The following is a 23116-nucleotide window of genomic DNA, read 5'->3' on the forward strand; positions in this document are numbered from 1 at the left end:
GGACAATGCACGGATGCTTTCAATCAACATGCCCATATCATCATTGTCACTTGTATGTTTATCTCCTTGTTCTTAAATTGTATTTCTGACCAGATTTGTTGGTAGTGATTGGTTTAGTTTTACTTTCACCTTTATTTTTCGATGGCACAACCTTTCTGCGCTTGCTTGTGTTCAAATCCTCAACAAGCTGTTCCGGTGAAGTATCACATTTGCGTTTGCAGGCTGCTTTGTTCTCTTTATCGAGTGTGGCCCTTCTGACCAATGGAGAATTCTTCAGGCATTCTCTTCCCCTAGTAGGATCTTTTACTGGGGAATTCTTCAGGCGAAGCATGCTCGACTTCGTTTGCTTGATAATATGTTTGTTATTAATAGGAGTGAGAACAACCTGCAACACACGACTGTCATTCAAAGGCTTATAGAAATGACAGTAATTGGCGTTCTTCTTATTCTCAACAGCTTCTTTGAAATTGAAGCCTTTGGTTTCATGGTGGACATTATCTTTAAGATCACTTGCACAGTCAGAAACTATATTTTCAATATTCAGACACACTGGAAAATAAGCTGAAGGCTTGACTTGGTTGACTTTTGTTTGTGTTGATACAATATTGAACTTGTCACTAGGTGGAACAGTCTGGTCCTTGAACACCTCGCTGTCTGAGAAGTCCTCACTCTCACAGTCTGCCACAACACCAGAGCTGTCCAGGCGTTGTCCCCTTACATGACTCACACTAGACGGCCTGCATGAGCTCGATACAGCTGCTCTACCATCCTTTGTGTAGGAGAAGTCAATGGAGGAGATAGACTCTCGGAACTTCTGCAATTGCTTGCTTAAACCAACACTAGAGATGGGAGTATGGTTTGATGATTTTGATGGTGTTTCTGGTACAATATCTCCAGAATTCATACCTTCAAGACCACGAATCTCTGCTTGTAAGGTAGAGACACACTCTTCCCTCTTGCTCAGTGACTGATCAGCCAACTCCATTGCAGTTTTACCGTCAGAAGCTGCTCTCTCCAGGACTTTGATTGCCTCACGCTGCAAACAACCACAAAACTATTACAAAAAGTTATATATCTAAAACTTGTTCAATAACTATGGTACATTGTTGATTGCATTGAGTTGATAACTTAATGAATGTAATGCAACATTGAAATACTAGGCACGTGCATCATCAATAGTGTCATAAACATTAAATCTTGTACAAGTAAAAAACAACAACACGTATCAACAATGCAAGTATTGATAAATACAACAAAATTTCATATAAAAACCATGGGGCTAATAATCCTGGGGTTACATCACACAAATAAGGGTTTCAGGGAGTAATAGATTTATATTGATAATTACTGGATAAATCACCAAAATAATTGGGTATGCTGCTGAGTATGTTACTTGCCTGATCCTCAAGCTGTTGTTCGTATTGTGCAGTGAGCTGCTTGAGTCGCTCTATCTCTGCCTCCTTGAGTGTGAATGTCTCCCCTGCCTCTCGCAGCATGTCATTCAGCTCTACCATCTCATCCTCCTGTACACAACATGGAGTATTTCATGCTATAGATGCAGTATTAGTTTGTAAGGTGCTACAACACTTATTTATAAAACAAAAAATACCTCAAAGATACGCCAAAAAGTTTTAAGTCACAAATCAAAATGCCAAAGCTCTCCATGCTTTTTGGCAGATGGCATGACATAATACATTTGTTTGCATACAATTTGTGCGCTATTTCGGAGAACAATTTAAACATAGTTGAAATGCAGTTCAATTCAAGCAAGAACCTACTGGTTAGTTTATTCATGTGTATGAATGACAACCATGTAGGTAGCCTCGCACACCAAAATTAAGGGCAGTATCTAATAGTCGGGAAAACTTTTATTATAGAGAAAATTTTAGGACCAGTTACATAGCCTAAATCAATTGACCGGTAGGAAACTCAAACTTGATCTGTAATATCTTAAGTATTTAGAAAAACAAGATGTGTTTGTGAAACACAATGTCCCCCTATATGATGTTTGACCTTGTAGGATGACCTTGACCCTTCACCACTCGAAATGTGCAGCTCCTTGAGATACACAAGCATTTCAAATATAAAATTGCTAGCTTCAATATTGCAGAAGTGACATTACATGCGCAATTTTGACCCATATATTTGACCTTGAAGGATGACCCTGACCTTGACCTTTCACCACTCAAAATGTGCAGCTCCATGAGATACACATGCATGCCAAATATCAAGATGCTATCTTCAATATCGCAAAAGTATTCTAAAAATAAGCGATTTGGGCCACATATATTTGACCTCTGACCTTGAAGAATGACCTTGACCTTTCACCACACAAAATGTGCAGCTCCATGAGATACACATGCATGCCAAATATCAAGTTGCTATCTTCAATATTGCAAAAGTATTCATAAATAAAGCGATTTGGGCCACATATATTTGACCTCTGACCTTGAAGGATGACCTTGACCTTTCACCACTCAAAATGTGCAGCTCCATGAGATACACATGCATGCCAAATATCAAGTTGCTATCTTCAATATTGCAAAAGTATTCATAAAATGAGCGATTTTGGCCACATATATTTGACCTCTGACCTTGAAGGATGACCTTGACCTTTCACCACTCAAAATGTGCAGCTTCATGAGATACACATGCATGCCAAATATGAAGTTGCTATCTTCAATATAGCAAAAGTTATTGCAAAATGTTAAAGTTGGCGCAAACAGACAGACAGACAGACAGACCAACCAACCAACCAACCAACCAACAGACAGGGCAAAAACAATATGTCCCCCACTACTATAGTGGGGGACATAAAAACGCCAAAAAAGAAATTCTGTACAGACAGTGTAACTGCTAAATGATACTGTACTGGGGCATAAAAAGTTTTGATTATAATTTCAGGATACATTCTCATCCCTAATCCATATTAAAACTAGAGCTTTGTCACTTACTTGACGTATACCCCACATGCTGCATTGACACAGAATATTTTGCATGCTGCCTTCACAAAACAAGAAAAGCTAATTTATGGCGATTTTTAAGAATTTTATGCCATTATCATTTTTGGCCATTTTGACCTTTGAACTCTTGAATTCTTTTTTTTGCATGACACGCGGTCCAATGACTGTGAACAAAATTAATCTACAGTCATTTTAAAATGTCACGATGAAGGACATAGTTAAGGTAGCACACCCGTAATGATTTCCAGCGATTTTTTTCCAGGATCGAAGAGCCATTTTACCTGTTTACTTATGGATATCTAATTTAAGCAGCCACTAATGTGAAGTTGCCGTGGCCGAGTGGTTAAGGCGATGGACTTGAAATCTTTTGGGATCTTCCAGTGCAGGTTCCAATCCTACCGACAACGCATACTTTTTGCGACGCATTTTATTTCCTTTCTAACGTAACTTTATTTAATATAGCATATAAGCTATTTTTATTGTTAAATATGTTGCAAGTTTTATGCAAATTCTTCAATTTTTAAAATTAAAACAAAGTTATGACTAAATTGGGTGATTTACTGCTGAAAATACGAATCATGCATGTTGCATTTTTATTTAAAAAAGTAAACAATAAATCTGTCTATTTCTGGGTATTTTTGCTTGATATAGTGTATCTACAAAAACCAAGGTCAAAATATTACTTAAATGATATTATTTTGAATTTTATGACACTTTGTTTTTAACAAACCCAATTTCTACTTGGCTGAAACCACTTACATTTCATGGCGCTCTTCCATAGAAAACAAGTTATAAGAAGTAAATGTCTGTAAAAGAATACTTATTTCATCTTGTTTAAATTTTAAACACCTTTACTGCATCTGTACACACCAACTGCATGCCCATATTTGGAAATCTGGATGAATTATGGAACTTTTATATACCCCAGGGGTGAAAATAAACTGGACAAAAGCCAAGCGTGGGGGTGGTTTTGAAAAAATCAGTATTTTTTTAAAATAAAGCATGGAAAGACTTCCTAAAAATGTGCATGAAGTTCAGTGAAATGATGCTGATTAAAAAATAATACATAACATTATTTTTGGAAAGGTGCCCATTATAGGTGCGTTACCTTAAGGCACGGACAAACTCATTTATGGCCATTTTTGACTTTTGAATTCCAAGTGTGACCTTGACCTTTGAGATATTAACGTAATTCTTTCGCATGACACACCATCCAATTATTGTGAAAAAATGTACAGAGTAATTTCCAAAATCCCACAATGAATGACATAGTTATGGCCCTGACAAGATCATTTTGTCAATTTTTGACCTTTGAACTCGAAGTGTGACCTTGACGTTGAAGATATCGACGTAATTCTTTCACGTGACACACCGTCCAATGATGGTAAACAAATGTGCCAAATGATTTTTAAATCTCAACATGAACGACATAGTAATGGCCCAGACAAGCTCATTTATGGCCATTTTTGACCTTTGAACTCAAAGTGTGACCTTGACCTTGGATATATCGACGTAATTCTTTTGCATGACATGTCCAATGATGGTGAACAAATGTGCCAAATGATTTTAAAATCTCACAATGAACGACATAGTTATGGCCCGGACAAGCTTATTTTTGGCCATTTTTGACCTTTGAACTCAAAGTGTGACATTGACCTTGGAGATATCGATGCAATTCTATCGAATGACACATAGTTATGGTCTGGACAAACTTTCGGTTTAAAACACACTAATATAGGGGTATAATAATAGGGGTATAATTTATACAATGGAAACAATATAATGCTAGCTCAGGGGTGTGATTGAGGTGAAGTCTGAGGGGAGGAAATTTTTTGTTATACTGATTTTGACCGTGAATTGCCTGCATAACACAATGACAAACCTTAAAACAGACATTTAAATAAACACCATCTTAAATTGTTTAACTAGATTTATTTATGAAAACCTTTTTAAATTCACATTTAACATATTATGCAAAGTCAGTATTAATGGTGATCAAAATGAATATATGTTCTGATCCCTGTGAACCATCATGGCAATCTTTCGTTTGCGCTCAATGTCTTTAAATCTGAAATAAGGTCAGCAATGTTAGTGTTTAAATAACGACAGTTTACCACGGGATCCGTAGTTTCCATTTAAAAAATTTTTTTATGCGGATCGCGGAAATGACCCCCCGACAACCAGATCCGCAGAAATCAACGGAAAAATCACACCCCTGTAGCTTAAACAGCTGGTTACTGAAAAGTGTAACTGTGTGCAAGGTACTACAAATACTACATACTTCTACAAAGAGAATACTAAATGACACTTCATAATTCTCTTCAAAATAGCTTTTCCACACAAAAGTTAAATATCCATAAACAAGATATGTGTTTGTCAGAAACACTATGTCCTCTACTGCGCTGCTTTGTTTTTTTTTGATTTTTAAAAAAAATCATTTGGCAGGTTCAGATAATTATCTCCCTTTAAAGCTTATTTCTTCCCTTGGATTTGTTTTCTTTACCTTTGACAATGAAGGATGACCTTGACCTTTCACCACTCAAAATGTGCAGCTCCATGAGATACACATGCATGCCAAATATGAAGTTGCTATCTTGAATATTGCAAAAGTTATGGCAAAATGTTAACGTTAGAGCAAACAAACCTACCAACAGACAGGGCAAAAACAATATGTCCCCCACTGTAGTGGTTGGGGACATAAAAACCTTGAGGATGTAAATGTCCCTTTGCACAGAGGTAACTCACTTGTTCCTTGACCTTATCCCTGGCCTGCTGTAGTTGATGAGTGAGATTGTCCATAAGGTGATCATCGCCAGACCCTGCATCTTTTACTGCCTTCTAAAAATCACAAATAACAATACAATAAGATATAATGTCACATGATAAAATTACAATATATTAATACAATCACATTGGTTGAATTGATATCCCTGCCAAATAAAGTTTGTTTATTGATGGGTGCAAATCCCTTGGTATATGGTATAATCCTAAAACAAGAGTACCAAACTGTCACAAGATATGCCTGTTTTAAGGCTTTGGACAACTTGATAACTTTACCATGACCCATATTTGAACTTGACCTACATATCATCTAGACACAACTTCTGACCAAAGTTGGTGAAGATCTGATGAAAACTACTTCAATTAGAGAGCGGACACCATGCTAAATGCTTGAAATGCACTAAGTGACCTCGTGACCTAGTTTTTAACCTGGCATGACCCATATCTGAACTTGACCTACATGTAGATATTGTCTAGACACAACTTCTGAACAAATTTGGTGAAGATCGGATGAAAACTACTTCAAATTAGAGAGCGGACACCATGCTAAATGCTTGAAATGGTTTAAGTGACCCTGTGACCTAGTTTTTGACCCGGCATGACCCATATTCGAACTTGACCTAAATATAGTCTAAATACAACTTCTGACCAAGTTTGGTGAAGATCGGATGAAAACTACTTCAATTAGAGATCGGAAACTGCTGTGGACGCCGCCCGCCCACCCGCCGCCAAGGTGAAACTATAATACGTCCATTTTTTTAAAAACGGGCGTATAAAAACATTTAAGTGTATGGTAATTTTTGTATGAATTTCAATTCTCCTCATTATTATCTATACACCCATGCAGTTTTAATAGTGAAATTTTGTAGCATATCTCAGATATAGATATAACTCTTACTTAAGAAAGTGTTTGTTATTGGTTCTTGTGCATGGCACAAGAACTCACTGATATCAATACACTAATGAAGTTTCATGTTGAAGTCTTGTACGGTATCTAAGATATAGACCTGAAAAGTTACATCATACAAAACAGCAAAGGGCAATAACTCTTATTTAAGAAAGTGTAGGGTTATGGTGCATGGCACTTCTCCTAATTGATATCATATATACCCATGAAGTTTCATGTTGATATCTTATATAGTTTCTGAGATAAAGCCATGCAAAATTTGTAACAGACAGATGGACGAAATGACAGACAGACGGACGAAATGACAGAAAGACAGACGGAATAAAGTATCACTAAATTATAAACAATTTGTTAAGTAAATGCCATCCAAATCAGAGCTGTCCCAAGTTAGAACAGTAGAATATTCTACCACATGCAGTGTAATGTACCTTTATTATCAGTCAACTTACATAATGATTGCAATGACATATTTTAAGTTATCATTGAATATCTGCCATAGTAATATAACATGTGAACTTGAGCACTCTTTTATTTTAAAATTGCACTATTCTTCTGAAAAGATTGTCAGGAGTTTAAGGCCTCAGTCTGTTAATCATAATGACAGTGGCAGTGATATTTTAACAATATTTTCTCCTGGGACTTGATAACTTGCAAATCTATGAGTCCCCTAATTGAAAGAATTAGTCCAAATAATAAACATCATTATTTTTTTTGAGAAATTTCAATGCATTTTTGGGACTAACATTATTCGAAACGTTGCATCCCCAAAGGTTTTTGTGAGTCCAGGACGTAGGACTTGCAGGTAAAACAAGAATATAAGTGAAACTGATGGATGCTCCCCGATGAAAGCGATTGGTTAAGTATTGAAGGCGCTATGAGAAACGGTAGCAAAAGTGTGACAGAAGGAAGTCTATTATTAGCCTCGGTGACCTTGACCCCAGTGACCTCAAACCTCATCAAAAGGTAGAGGTCCATGCAAGGTACCTACATGCCAAATATGAAAGCGATTGGTAAAGTATTGAAGGCGCTATGTGAAACGGTAGCAAAAGTGTGACGGAAGGAAGGAAGTACGGAACTACAAACTGGCAACTATATGCTCCACCGAAAATATTTTCGGGGAGCATAAAAATCACTGCAGTGGTTGGCCTAAAGTCAAATTTCAGGGAAAAGTCAACTCTCTCTTGACTGAGATTTAGGAGAAGTCAAAAGAAACTAAGGAGAAGTGATTTTATTTGGTTTATATGAGTTTTTACTAATTGGTAAAAGTATCGGTACCAGTCCAATTCTGAAAAAAATAGCGCGACCCCCCACCCCCGAAACCACAGCAGGGGTATTTAATGACAGTGTGTGATAACGTTCTGCAAGCTGTTATGTACATGTATCGATGGTGTTGGTCTGAACATCAAAATGTTTTGATGTGAATGCAGACTTTGGGCCTATTTCTAGGGAGTTAAACTTGTAAGCCAGTAACATGATTATCACGTGGCCATTTCAAAAGACATACATCAATACTTATGTACTGGAAGAATGCATATACTGTCTGACAAGTAATGTATAAGCTTACGATGTGTCTGAGACATTTTACTGCACTGGATTAATCAAATGTTAAAGGGTGTGAAACAAGAGCTGTCAGAGGACAGAGCGCTCGACTATTCGAGTGCTTGACAGTATAACGTAAGCCATCATGATGGGATGGTTTGAGTGGAGTGCATTGTGGTATGTCAGGTAAAGTTGTTTTGTCAAACTTTAACATAGATTTATCAATAATATGCATATTCTAAGTATAAAAGGGGCAGTAATTATGTCAAAATGCTTGATACAGTTGTCTGCTCTTGTTTATAGGTTGGGGTCATGATGGTAAACAAGTATGCAAAATATCAAAGCAATATGTCAAGGGACATTGAAAATATTTGGGGTAGTACGCAAACTTTAACATTTGCTGCATATTCTAAGTGGAAAAGGGGCCATAATTATGAAAAAAATGCTTGATAGAGTTGTCTGCTCTTGTTTATAGGTTGGGGACATGTTGGTAAACAAGTATGCAAAATATGAAAGCAATATGTCAAGGGACAATGAAAATAATTGGGGTAGTACGAAAACTTTAACATCTGCACGCTAACGGAAACGCCGGGGTGAGTAGGATAGCTCCACTATATATATTTCATATATAATAGTTGAGCTAAAAATAACGCAAGTTTGCTGGAATTTACATGGAAGGTTGCTTTTCAGGTATTGTTTGGTAATAAATTGACTTAAGATTTGGGAAAAAAAGAATTTCTCCAAGCTCTTTGAACAAAGTGAAGTAATATAACTTTTACTTAGTTTCAGCGAAAAATATCGCCCAAGACGCCCTCTCGGTCGACTTCTGAATAAGCTCAAAGGAATGTGAAGTTTTAATTTTATATCTGCAGTAGATAGACATAGAACTTGTTGGACATAAACATTAAACTGCATTCCTTAAATAAAGGCCATTAAGACATGTGTGAAACTTTAAAGGAATATTTTTCGTGCAATTTGTGTTTAATTGCTGATTCAAATTCTCATTTACAATAATGAGGTGATACATTTTGATTCAAACTATTTTGTGTATCTTTTCTCTACATATATCTTTGTTTACCACGCTAAATATGGGCAAAACATTCCAGACTGGTTAAGATAAATTTGAATCTATACATGACCCTTATGCTAAATAATAACATCAAGCAAAAATCCAGTTTCCTTGATTTTTAAGTAAAACTTGGCAACAATTTCTCATTGTTAAAATTGGCTGGACATTGTGGAGCATGTTATGCGCAACTCGGAAAAAAAATAGTGCCCTCCCTACCCTTTCCACAAATTTACTAAAATGACCATGTGAGCTTCAAAAGTAGGGAAATGTGCGAATTTTAAGAAAATTCCCTTCCCTGAATCATGTGGAGTCAAAACAGGACTAACAAGCAAATTCGTTGAATTGATATCCCCCGCCAATATGCTTCTGGACACAAAAGTGTTATATTTGACACTAAAAAAAGCATTTATTCAAGATACAAAGGGCCATAACTCTGTTATTAACAGATGGTGTACTATGCCATTTGGCGTGCATCATCCTCTTATTGATATACATACCCATACCAAGTTGAAATGAAATCCGCCAAAGCACTTCCAAGATATGGCTCTGGACACACAAAAAAAGCATTTTTTCAAGATACAAAGGGCCATAACTACGTTATTAACATATGGTGTACAATGCCATTTGGCGTGCATCATTCTCTTATCCATATATATACTCATACCAAGTTTCAATGAAATCCGCCACAGCACTTCCAAGATATGGCTCCGGACGGCAAACAGAATGAAGGAAGGACAACGCCAAAACAATATCCATCCGCCTATGGCGGGGGATAATTAAAGCCATTTTTAAGGAAGAATAGTTAAAAGTTCATATTTAAAACTTAATGTCATGGAGAACATAGCATGCAAGTCCAAATGTTATACACTGAAAATTGTAAAAGTATATATTGGAAAAAAGACAGACATACATAGGTCTATGGCTAATCAAGTATTCCTCCCGATTATGGTTAACTTATGTTATAATATTGATCACATAAATTATTTCAAAATCTAAATTGCAGCAAAAAGAACAAACTTGTGCCATTTCACACTGCAGAGCCTTGATAGTTGCCTCATATTCTGCCAGTTTCTCTTCAAGTTCGCTCATAGAAGCTTTAGCTGAAGTGGCCTGAAAATGGAAGAATATAAAGTAGTACCTCAAAACAGCTCTCAAAATTGCTGCTCTAAAATTATTTTAAAAATTCCAATGGTCAGTTTAACCAGATGAAAAATCATATCAAATATGATGAGATTTGAGTTACTATAAATGATTTTGGACTTTACAAGACACACAAAAACACGGCGACCATGTTTAAAATATTTAAAAAATTAATAAAAAAAAAAAAGAAACTGTCGGAGACAGGTGATGCTCCCAAAAGGTTTTTTCTGTCACAATATTGCACTATATATTCAGATAAAAGGAAACGTCTTGAAGGCACAGTAGTTGGGGGGTCAAGAATTTTTTTATATAAAATTTCAAAGGGCCATAACTCTGTGAAAAATCATCCGACCAGAACCCGCTGATAATATGCACATCTCCTCTTGGTAGTGAAGCTTCCCATAAAGTTTCATTAAATTCCAGTCATTAGTTGCTGAGAAATAGCCCGGACAAGAATTGCACTATGTGTACAGTTAATGGAACATTTCAAAGGGCCATAACTCTGTGAAAAATCATCCGACCAGAACCGGCTGATAATATGCACATCTCCTCTTGGTAGTGAAGCTTCCCATAAAGTTTCATCTAATTCCGGTCATTAATTGCTGAGAAATAGCCCAGACAAAAATTGTGCACGGACAGACAGTCACACGAATGAAAAATCATCCGACCAGAACCGGCTGATAATATGCACATCTCCTCTTGGTAGTGAAGCTTCCCATAAAGTTTCATCGAATTCCGGTCATTAATTGCTGAGAAATAGCCCAGACAAAAATTGTGCACGGACAGACAGTCACACGAAGTGGCGACTATATGCTCCCCCCAAAATTTTTGGGGGAGCATAACAGGGGTGCGATACAGGTGAAATCTGAGGGGAGGATTTTTTTCCGTAGATTTTTACTATGTACACCATTTGCGTGCATAATTCAATGACAAACCTTAAAACAGACATTTAAACAAGGCTATTGTCAAGCAATATGGTCCCCTACCGGCTCCACCATTGTCAGAAATTCCACCATTTTCAGATAATTTTTTTTGGTTGCCATAGCAACCACAATTTTTGATGTAGGAACAAAATGAAATGACGTGCTTAATGTCCATATTGCTATCTATCCATGTTGCAAGTTTCATGAAAAAATATTAAGAACTTTTAAAGTTATCGCAGGATCCAGAAAAGTGTGACAGACAGACTCACAGACAGACGCACAGAGCGCAAACCATAAGTCCCCTCTGGTGAAACCGGTAGGGGACAATAAACACATGCTAACTTCATAACAAGATTAATTTGTGAAAACCTTTTTAACTTCACAACGAACATAATTTTATTAATTATTATGAAAGGTAAACAGTGATCAACAACAATATGTGATCCAATCCCTGGGAACGATGACGGCGATCTTTCGTTTGAGCTCAATGGGTTTACCTTTAAAATATGGTTTACACTGACAGTGTTCAACTAATGACACTACTACAAGATCCTTAGTTCAAGATTTGTTCACATGGATGATGGAATACACTTTGCCTAACCAGGACAGTCAATCTTCCATACTCATTCAGAAAGTGGTATTGCTTTCTGATTTATATCCACTGTTGTTTCTAACCATTCCCATATGAATTTGCTTTTCATGTGGGAATATCCGAGAATTTCGGAGATTTGTTCTTTCGGTTATTTTTATTTTCGCTCTACAAAGGCGCCATTTGCAAGAAAATCAATAAAGAAATACCAAAAACATTTTCAAGATTTATTTTAATTGAAAGATTGGGAAATGAAAGCCAATGACAGCGCTCATTACAAAAATGCTTAGGCAAAATCTACCTATTGTAATACGTGGAGTGCTTTCATATGCAGCGAATATTTCAGGCATCTTATGAAATATCTTTCACCCTACCCATTTTTAAAAGAATTTACGCGAATCTAAGCAATGACTCCAAGGAAAACCTGATCCGTGGAAATCCACGGAAAAATCACACCCCTGAAAAAAGTGGCAATCACAACCTGGGTCTGCATGTAAGCTACCTACATTCATAATTGAAATGCAATAAATCCATCCAACCTAAGGTAATTATAAACTGAATGATATATATTAATATGTTTAACTATCTACTTAATTGTCTGCTGGTAAAAAAAAGTATCTTAACAAAAATTATATAATTTTGAAATGTTTAAGCACTGACATTTGAATTGAAAATAAGATGAAACTGTTCATTTGTCATGGCAGCAATATGCTTTTTTCCTATACAAATCGGCCCATACAACTCCAATGAGTACCTGAATACTGTATACAAACTTGCATCACCATAAAGTACAGAAACATTTACTAATTCAATTGGGATTTTGTCCTTTAAAAGTATTTTTTAACTCTGAATACAATACTGCCATCAGGAAGTACTGTATGGCCTCTACACAGTAGTTTGCTGTTCCACCATGTTATTGCCTACCTGTGCTAGTTTCTGCTCCAGTTTAGTGATATGGTCCGTGTATTCCTGCAGCTGCCTACGCAGACTTTCTGCAGCCTGCCTTTCCTCCTCAATCTGTCCATGGAGACAATAGAGGTGAAATGAACACAGAAACATACTGTTTTAAGACTTCAGAAACTGGTCAATTGAAATTGTTGATAAATCAACTTCTTTAAAGGCCGTCCATTTAACATTTTAAAACATTTAACAGTTTCTTAACACTTTTGGAGTTCACCACTATAACACTTAGTTACAAGCTTAAATCAACCAGAATAATACTGATCAGTATTACATTACCCACATGAATTTTGTGAGAAGCGTGAAAAGGGACCCCTGCGAGTACAGACCTTTGCCAGTTGCTCCTTTAGTTGAGTGTCCAGCTCTAACCCTTTTGGCTTCTCACTCCCTTCTGTTACAGCTCCAACACTCTGGGACGTTAGCCTCTCTATCTCCTGACGCAGTTCTCGTATGGTACTGTCTTTTTGCTGCAAACACACAAATCATCTTTGTACTTGTGTTAGAAAAATCTTTAGCAAACAAGAGCTGTGTTTTTCAAACACAATACCATGGAAAGTGTATTTGCATGCGTTTGGAAACATAATGCAAACAGATGGACAGAGAAACTGATATAGCCACCCTACTGGAGGCATAAAACAACAAAGCATGGTTGCGGTATTTTTGTGTCTGTACCTCATTCTTGAGTCTCTCCTGGTGCAGGTAGACACTGGAGACCCACTCCTCCTCCCCATCATTGGTGGCCTCCAGGGCCTGCCTCCTCGACCGCTCAGCATTCAGGATGATCTGGATACGCTTCTCATTGAGCTCCTCGGCACGCACCTCACGCTGACGAATACGCTCACTGAAATGGCAATATACCAGCATTGGACTTTCAATTTGGTCACTTCAAAAGGATCTTTAGATCAGAGGCATACTGGTGTGAATACTCAAATAAAATCGCAAACAAAGGCATTCATTTTATTAACAATAAGTATCAAATACACAGTGTTAAAGAGGATTGTGCACAATATTAAGTCCGTGTTCCAATTTTCCAATGAGTTACTGGGTAATTGGTGAAAGAAAACTGCACCTCAAACAATTCATTTACATGGTTAAATTACTTAAGCAAACGCAGAAATTATTTATTAATGTTGACAGGAATTCATTTTAATCACATACCTTCTGAAAAATCTTGTTTTTGCCAAAAATTATGGGAGTTTAAAGAATGCTCAAGCCACTTTTCTGCACGGTCTGGGATATTTGTATGTGCCAAGGGGTGGTGTGATTTTATGGGGGTGATTTAAGAACCGCCTCAGGGGTTGAAAGTGCCCTATCCCCTTGACAGTGTTAAAGTAAACTTTTTATATGTATGTAGATCCAACAAATTTCATAACTATTTGTAAAATTCATTTGACATTCACCAGGTTATCAGCTGAAATGGAGAAACAAACACTCCATGCAACAGTGTGGTTTACTGTGAGAGCAGTACCTGTGCTCCTCCTCTATCTGACTGAACTGCCTCATCATCTCAGCGCACACCTCAGTGCGTATCTGCTTCTCCAGCTTCCAGCGTGTGTGCACCTCACTCTGCAGGTCACCCTGTAGCTGCTCTATGATCTCCAGCAGCTCCTGTACACACAACAAACATAGACATACAGTCAGCTATAGAGGAGAACACAATGCAATAAAGTCAGCACTAGGCAAGCACACTGACACTCTTGCTCTGGGCTTACATTAGATCTGAAATAGTGCTAAACATGCATGGATGGTATGTTGAATGAAAGTTAGCCTATAAAGCAAACAGAATCACTCCTCAGTCCCAGGATGAGACCACGTGTCCCTTGTACCCCTGGGAGCCAGTGTCACTTCAACAGCCCAGGATGGTCACCTGGATTGGCCTCGGAGAGCAAGGATGGACATCATCATCGGAGTAATTGCATGAAAATTAGCTTGCAATAACGCTTTTCAAATAATAGTGGTTACAACACATACAATTCAAAGCTGCTTTTTGCAAAGTTCAGGACTTTTCTTAGCTAGAGAGCCTGTGGCATGGTATGAAATGAATGTAAGTGTGAGATCTCTTTTATCACATTTTAAATCACCAAATACAACTAATATATACCTACACATCATAATAAAACAAAAAGGTTGTTTATATTGCGCGATGTCACTTATATTAGAATTGTCATTTCAGCAAAATATCTTTTGCTATTGGTCAATCAGGCAAACAAACAGTAGCCAATGAAACTGCTCAGAAAGCTATATTAAAAATGTTCAAGTTTTATAAATAGTTATATTACATAGAAAAAGGCATAACATGTGAATGTAAACCAACATACATCAATATTTTCCTGTGTGTAAGTTTTTTCCTCCTCCTCTTCCTCTTCTAAGTCACTGTCATCTGGCAATGGAACATTTTCTGCCTCATGCTGCTTCAGACCATGGTTTCCTTAAGACAGAAAACAAATAAGATCCTTCATTATAGATGTGTTCAAATAATTAATACGAACAAGAAACAAGAGCTGTCTTTGTAAAACATAATGCCCCCTACTGCACTTAGAAGCCATACTGTATTATATATTTTAGAGAACATGGTCAAGTCTGTAACACAGCCTGTAACTATAAAATGGAATGGACTGAAACTCGAACTGGATCTGTAAACTATGAAGGTAGGCTCACACACCAAAAATTAGGTCAGTTCCAGAAAGCATTAAGGACAAAATCATTAAAAAGTGTTATCTTAAAGAAGGTCCATAACTTTGTCAAGAATCATTGAAACTCAATCTTCACCTGTGAGTCATGTTGGTAGACACACACACAAAAAACAGGTCATTATCTGCAAGCTATTAGAAAATAAGTCTGGAAAACTTGCTATTATTTTTACCCTCCAACAGATTCTGGCATGACACAATCATTGAGAGTAAACATGCTAGTTCTCGTATTTTTCCTACCCGCATGTAAACTGCAGTTAAAGAAAGTTTTGTTTATTTTATGCTTTTTCGGTGGTTTAAAGAGAAATATCAGTGAATTTAATTCACTATTTCAAACAGTGACAATTAACAATAATTTTCACTGTTATACTGAGAAATTGTATGACATTATTCAGCAAAAATACAAAAAAAATCATCTGTAAGCATAAAATAAACAGAAAATTTGTTGGCTTTGGTAAAACATTGATTTTAATTCACTCATGATCATATAAACAATCTATAACTATTTTCTATGATCACTCACGAGTAAAAATCAATTTTCTACCAAATCCTCTATTTAATCAGTTCATATTTTATGACAACATAGTGAAAAACAGGTATAAAATGGCAGAAAGTCACTTGACTTATTTCTGCACATGTAGCACTTACTTGCTGGTGTTGCCCAACTGATAGAGGTGCGAGGTATTAAGGACGGGGCAGCAGCAATAGGCATTTTGGGCTTGATAAACACTGGCTTCTGTTGCACTTCAACCTACACACAACAGTACAGATGGAAGGAAATACCAATACATACATTTTAAGAAACAGGTTATTTAAACTTAATATATTATTTACCACAACTAGCAAAAGGTCATGCACAGAAATATACACATGTTCATTGTTGTAAACAATTAATCCAATGGAATGCCATATTTTTCTGGCTTATATGGGAACAAACACATTCAATGATGATTCTGTAAAAAGTGAATGAGGAAAGGGAGCTCAAACAGGAACATTTGCATTATAAGTTCAAACAAAGGACAATAACCAAAGAGCCAGGCAAAGTTTTGCAGGTTCTTGAAACAAACTCCTTCAACAAATATTTCCAAAATGTTTTGTGAAGATTAAATTATAAGCTAGAGGGCAAAAACATAGAATTTCCCTATTTTAATAAATAAAGGGCAACTTTTCTGAAGTGCCTCGTATAAAATGGCTTGTTATCAAACTTGGCCCCCATTCCATCAAAACAAATATTTCCAGAAAAATAAGTCAAAGAAGCCATGAAAACTGAATAAGATGGGGCATGGAAACAAAAAATTTTCAAGTTTTTTTTCATTGCAAAACTCTGAGATGCCAGGTGGAAATTCAGGGCCCTCTCTTGCCGCCAGGGGAAGCCACCCACATCCCTCATGAGGGGGAATTTCGCGTCGTTTTGGACCAAAAGGGGAATCTTTCCACCAACCATTCAACACCTAAAATTGCTATATTTTAATGTGATTTACATAAATATACATTTAATCAAAGGTTAGTAGCACAATACCAGCTGGCAACATAGGTATAAAAGTAAAAAAAAAAAAAATTGTTTTTTTTGAAGGGGGAATTTTTAGCTGAAAAGGGGGAAAAAAGAATACTTTTTTCATGGGGGAAGCCGCCGATTTTCGGCGGTAAAAAGTGCAAAATGAGAGGCCCTGAAATTGGATGGTTATTGAAATAGACCTCCACTTTATGACAGCTAAATGACCCAGCCCCCCCTCCCCCTTCAACAATTATAAATAAAAAATTGCTTTTACTATAGATTTGACATTATTAAATCTTACCTTGCTAGCAATAGCTGAAAATTTGAAAACATGCATGGTTTCGTCAAACATGGTTGACAGCTGGTTTACATTCACAATCATGGCAGCTTTCCCCCGACCCGAGAAGTTGTTCTGAAATAACCTCGTCAACTTTGACTCTCTGAACGGTATGATTCGCTGTTGATCCCTGTGATGAGACCAAAATTAGAATTAAATCTTTAAAAAAAGATTTTAGCTCTGTAAATCTTGACTCATACCATCCCACATTTTTTATCAAGGGCTAATAACTAAGGAATCCATGTATCACTGGGGATTATAGAATTGTCATGCACAATACCACTTATTGGTTTTTAAAAACTTAAGGTTTTGATTTAATTCCTTGAGAAATGTTAAAGTAGTCTGCTTGATTTTATTAGGCAAAATGACCAACAGACAAACTGACAATGGTGACTCCAATATCGCCCTTCTGGCATATGGGTTATAAAAATAAACTTCACAGTAGCAGCGCGGTAAACTGATCAAGCATATTCATTTCAGATACTTCTTCCCCTATTACAGTAAAGCACTGTCCTTACTTGTGAGCCTGGTTATATCTGAGTGTCTCGATACATCTGCCCAGTGTGAGCAGTGTCCTTACTTGTGAGCCTGGTTATATCTGAGTGTCTAGATACATCTGCCCAGTGTAAGCAGTGTCCTTACTTGTGAGCCTGGTTATATCTGAGTGTCTCGCTGCATCTGCCCAGTGTGAGCAGGGACTTACTTGTGAGCCTGGTTATATCTGAGTGTCTCGATAAATCTGCCCAGTGTGAGCAGGGACTTACTTGTGAGCCTGGTTATATCCGAGTGTCTCGATACATCTGCCCAGTGTGAGCAGGGACTTACTTGTGAGCCTGGTTATATCTGAGTGTCTCGATACATCTGCCCAGTGTGAGCAGGGACTTACTTGTGAGCCTGGTTATATCTGAGTGTCTCGATACATCTGCCCAGTGTGAGTAGGGACTTACTTGTGAGCCTGGTTATATCTGAGTGTCTCGATACATCTGCCCAGTGTGAGCAGGGACTTACTTGTGAGCCTGGTTATATCTGAGTGTCTCGATACATCTGCCCAGTGTGAGTAGGGACTTACTTGTGAGCCTGGTTATATCTGAGTGTCTCGATACATCTGCCCAGTGTGAGCAGGGACTTACTTGTGAGCCTGGTTATATCTGAGTGTCTCGATACATCTGCCCAGTGTAGTGTTTTATACAGGAAGGAAAAGGGGCGTGGTGCAAAATTTCAAAAAAGGGCACTTTAGCGCGCGACATCCATAAAAAGGGCACAAATATATCTGTAAAGTGACTTAATAACAAGCTTTGTTACACACAAACATTGTATGTATAGTTTTGAGATTTATTGTTGAATAATTAAACCAACAAAGTCCAGAATGTATATATTATGTGTTTTATATTTTCATGTAGTAACAAAAAACAAGTTTAAACACCATAGGATATATATCTTATATAAACTATAGCTTTTCAAAGAAGTCTTAGAATACTGTTAAATGAGTTACCCTCTTAAACAATTATTTATATTTAAAGCGTTAAATGACATGGTGAAATATGCATGTACTAAAATTAAAGTGTTGCCGCATAAAATTGTAAACGGGTATTGTTTTCACTTTGAACTTTCATGACCACGTGTTGTATTATGTACATTTTATTTCGCAAAAAGTGTAACTAGGAACGGCGCCGTTCTGTCTTTTGTTCATTGTCAATTAATTCAATACACGTTAATTGGTCTCCGATATAAACTTGTTTTGCTTACGAAGCAATTTGCATCAATTTCTAATTTACGTTTGGTCGAAAGTGGAATGCCAAAATCGGAAAGCGTACGTTGCGACATTCTAAACACGAATGATAATTGGTACAAGTTCAATATTTTTGTAAAATTCATATCTTTGTTTGCCAATTAACATATTTTGACAAGTTACAAACGGGTCATAATGTTCTTAATTGAACCAATGGTGCAGGCCTTCTACTGTTACAACAATTAACAACTTTTGGCCAAACAGGGTCCAAGACGGGGTATCAACTTCTTTGCCGACATTCACACGTTATTGTAATCAAAACATCGTGACAATAAACAAGCACGTGCTCCAATTAAGAGCGGTCTGCCTAACCGTGAACAGCAAACGTGTTAAGATTGTCGTCTGCTACAATTCATCAACACACATCTACTGTGAGCCTGTGCCAATTGTATTGGATAGGAGGCGGAGCGTTATTTTAATCGACAGCTTTAATATGTCACGGGTTGCAATTTTCAGGAAGAACAGTGGACGTCATGGGGTTTTGTAATCGGCGTATGGAAACAATTATCGGGCGTAATATACGGCCGTACGCCGCTTAGTGCAAGCCCTGTTTAAAATTAATTTTTATTAACTTAAAACTGTTTTGCATTAAATTGAAATCAAATCAATATTTTACAGATACAACTTGTGTTTTTTTTATATTAATTACGCGTAAAAATAAATGTTTTGATATAACTGAATTATGCATGAAATGCACAATTTCCACGTGAATAACATCGAGGTTTTCATCAAGTCTCCTAAGTAACTGTGCACGATTGTATCCGGACCGATTAGTGTTACAAAGCCACTGAAATTATCGATTGATATTGACACATGGTTATTCACGCGTGACGAATTCACAACCGCGCGAATCTTCGCTGATAATAGTCGGCTTAGAAGCTTGGTTAAGAGGCAATTAAGATGTTATCAATAAGGTCGCGCACGGCGGAAAACAGGGCGGCGGCCTTTGAAAAGGGCAGCGTGGTGCTGATTTGCTTTGAAAGGGGCAGCGAGGCGCTTCAAAAAAGCGGCGTGGCGCCGCGCCACGCTAAAACCGCCTGGATAAAACACTACAGTGTGAGCAGGGACTTACTTGTGAGCCTGGTTATATCTGAGTGTCTCGATACATCTGCCCAGTGTGAGCAGGGACTTACTTGTGAGCCTGGTTATATCCGAGTATCTCGATACATCTGCCCAGTGTGAGCAGGGACTTACTTGTGAGCCTGGTTATATCTGAGTGTCTCGATACATCTGCCCAGAGTGAGCAGGGACTTACTTCTGAGCCTGTTTATATCCGAGTGTCTCGATACATCTGCCCAGTGTGAGCAGGGACTTACTTGTGAGCCTGGTTATATCTGAGTGTCTCGATACATCTGCCCAGAATGAGCAGGGACTTACTTGTGAGCCTGGTTATATCTGAGTGTCTCGATACATCTGCCCAGTGTGAGCAGGGACTTACTTGTGAGCCTGGTTATATCTGAGTGTCTCAATACATCTGCCCAGTGAGAGCAGGGACTTACTTGAGAGCTTGGTTGTATCTGAGTGTCTCGATACATCTGCCCAGTGTGAGCAGTGTCCTTACTTGTGAGCCTGGTTATATCTGAGTGTCTCGATACATCTGCCCAGTGTGAGTAGGGACTTACTTGTGAGCCTGGTTATATCTGAGTGTCTCGATACATCTGCCCAGTGTGAGCAGTGACTTACTTGTGAGCCTGGTTATATCTGAGTGTCTCGATACATCTGCCCAGTGTGAGCAGGGACTTACTGGTGAGCCTGGTTATATCTGAGTGTCTCGATACATCTGCCCAGTGTGAGTAGGGACTTACTTGTGAGCCTGGTTATATCTGAGTGTCTCGATACATCTGCCCAGTGTGAGCAGGGACTTACTTGTGGGCCTGGTTATATCTGAGTGTCTCGATACATCTGCCCAGTGTGAGCAAGGACTTACTTGTGAGCCTGGTTATATCTGAGTGTCTCGATACATCTGCCCAGTGTGAGCAGGGACTTACTTGTGAGCCTGGTTATATCTGAGTGTCTCGCTGCATCTGCCCAGTGTGAGCAGTGTCCTTACTTGTGAGCCTGGTTATATCCGAGTGTCTCGATACATCTGCCCAGTGTGAGCAGTGTCCTTACTTGTGAGCCTGGTTATATCTGAGTGTCTCGATACATCTGCCCAGTGTGAGCAGTGTCCTTACTTGTGAGCCTGGTTATATCTGAGTGTCTCGATACATCTGCCCAGTGTGAGTAGTGTCCTTACTTGTGAGTCTGGTTATATCTGAGTGTCTCGATACATCTGCCCAGTGTGAGCAGGGACTTACTTGTGAGCCTGGTTATATCTGAGTGTCTCGATACATCTGCCCAGTGTGAGCAGGGACTTACTTGTGAGCCTGGTTATATCCGAGTGTCTCGATACATCTGCCCAGTGTGAGCAGGGACTTACTTGTGAGCCTGGTTATATCTGAGTGTCTCGATACATCTGCCCAGAGTGAGCAGGGACTAACTTGTGAGCCTGGTTATATCCGGGTGTCTCCATACATCAGCCCAGTGTGAGCAGGGACTTACTTGTGAGCCTGGTTATATCCGAGTGTCTCGATACATCTGCCCAGTGTGAGCAGGGACTTACTTGTGAGCCTGGTTATATCTGAGTGTCTAGATACATCTGCCCAGTGTGAGCAGTGTCCTTAATTGTGAGCCTGGTTATATCTGAGTGTCTCGATACATCTGCCCAGTGTGAGTAGGGACTTACTTGTGAGCCTGGTTATATCTGAGTGTCTCGATACATCTGCCCAGTGTGAGCAGGGACTTACTTGTGGGCCTGGTTATATCTGAGTGTCTCGATACATCTGCCCAGTGTGAGCAAGGACTTACTTGTGAGCCTGGTTATATCTGAGTGTCTCGATACATCTGCCCAGTGTGAGCAGGGACTTACTTATGAGCCTGGTTATATCTGAGTGTCTAGATACATCTGCCCAGTGTGAGCAGTGTCCTTACTTGTGAGCCTGGTTATATCTGAGTGTCTCGATACATCTGCCCAGTGTGAGCAGTGTCCTTAATTGTGAGCCTGGTTATATCTGAGTGTCTCGATACATCTGCCCAGTGTGAGTAGGGACTTACTTGTGAGCCTGGTTATATCTGAGTGTCTCGATACATCTGGCCAGTGTGAGCAGGGACTTACTTGTGAGCCTGGTTATATCTGAGTGTCTCGATACATCTGCCCAGTGTGAGCAGGGACTTACTTATGAGCCTGGTTATATCTGAGTGACTCGATACATCTGCCCAGTGTGAGCAGTGACTTACTTGTGAGCCTGGTTATATCTGAGTGTCTCGATACATCTGCCCAGTGTGAGCAGGGACTTACTTATGAGCCTGGTTATATCTGAGTGTCTCGATACATCTGCCCAGTGTGAGCAGTGACTTACTTGTGAGCCTTGTTATATCTGAGTGTCTCGATACATCTGCCCAGAGTGAGCAGGGACTTACTTGTGAGCCTGGTTATATCTGAGTGTCTCGATACATCTGCCCAGTGTGAGCAGGGACTTACTTGTGAGCCTGGTTATATCCGAGTGTCTCGATACATCTGCCCAGTGTGAGCAGGGACTTACTTGTGAGCCTGGTTATATCTGAGTGTCTCGATACATCTGCCCAGAGTGAGCAGGGACTTACTTGTGAGCCTGGTTATATCAGAGTGTCTCGATACATCTGCCCAGTAAGAGCAGGGACTTACTTGTGAGCCTGGTTATATCTGAGTGTCTCGATACATCTGCCCAGTGTGAGCAGTGTCCTTACTTGTGAGCCTGGTTATATCCGAGTGTCTCGATACATCTGCCCAGTGTGAGCAGTGTCCTTACTTGTGAGCCTGGTTATATCTGAGTGTCTCGCTGCATCTGCCCAGTGTGTGTAGGGACTTACTTGTGAGCCTGGTTATATCTGAGTGTCTCGATACATCTGCCCAGTG

At 38.6% G+C, this 23116-nt stretch overlaps 1 protein-coding gene across 6 annotated transcripts in view; it reads right to left on the bottom strand.

Moving 5' to 3' along the window:
• LOC127881860 (kinesin-like protein KIF20B) overlaps positions 1–23116 on the bottom strand; it is a 113444-nt gene that overhangs the window by 50658 nt on the left and 39670 nt on the right. For 5 of the 6 annotated variants that reach the window (XM_052430029.1, XM_052430030.1, XM_052430026.1 and 2 more), the window contains exons 11-21: positions 17358–17523; positions 16210–16312; positions 15190–15299; positions 14340–14479; positions 13544–13712; positions 13201–13338; positions 12836–12928; positions 10277–10369; positions 5709–5801; positions 1398–1523; positions 907–1036 (exon numbers count right to left, since the gene is read on the bottom strand). In XM_052430029.1, the coding sequence (XP_052285989.1) occupies positions 907–1036; positions 1398–1523; positions 5709–5801; positions 10277–10369; positions 12836–12928; positions 13201–13338; positions 13544–13712; positions 14340–14479; positions 15190–15299; positions 16210–16312; positions 17358–17523 (1361 nt within the window). Of the gene's footprint in view, positions 1–906; positions 1037–1397; positions 1524–5708; positions 5802–10276; positions 10370–12835; positions 12929–13200; positions 13339–13543; positions 13713–14339; positions 14480–15189; positions 15300–16209; positions 16313–17357; positions 17524–21601; positions 21671–23116 lie in introns of those variants that run through there. The other variant, XM_052430031.1, reaches the window with a different exon arrangement.

Source organism: Dreissena polymorpha, chromosome 5, assembly GCF_020536995.1.
Source record: "Dreissena polymorpha isolate Duluth1 chromosome 5, UMN_Dpol_1.0, whole genome shotgun sequence".
Classification (NCBI taxonomy): Eukaryota; Metazoa; Mollusca; class Bivalvia; order Myida; family Dreissenidae; genus Dreissena; species Dreissena polymorpha.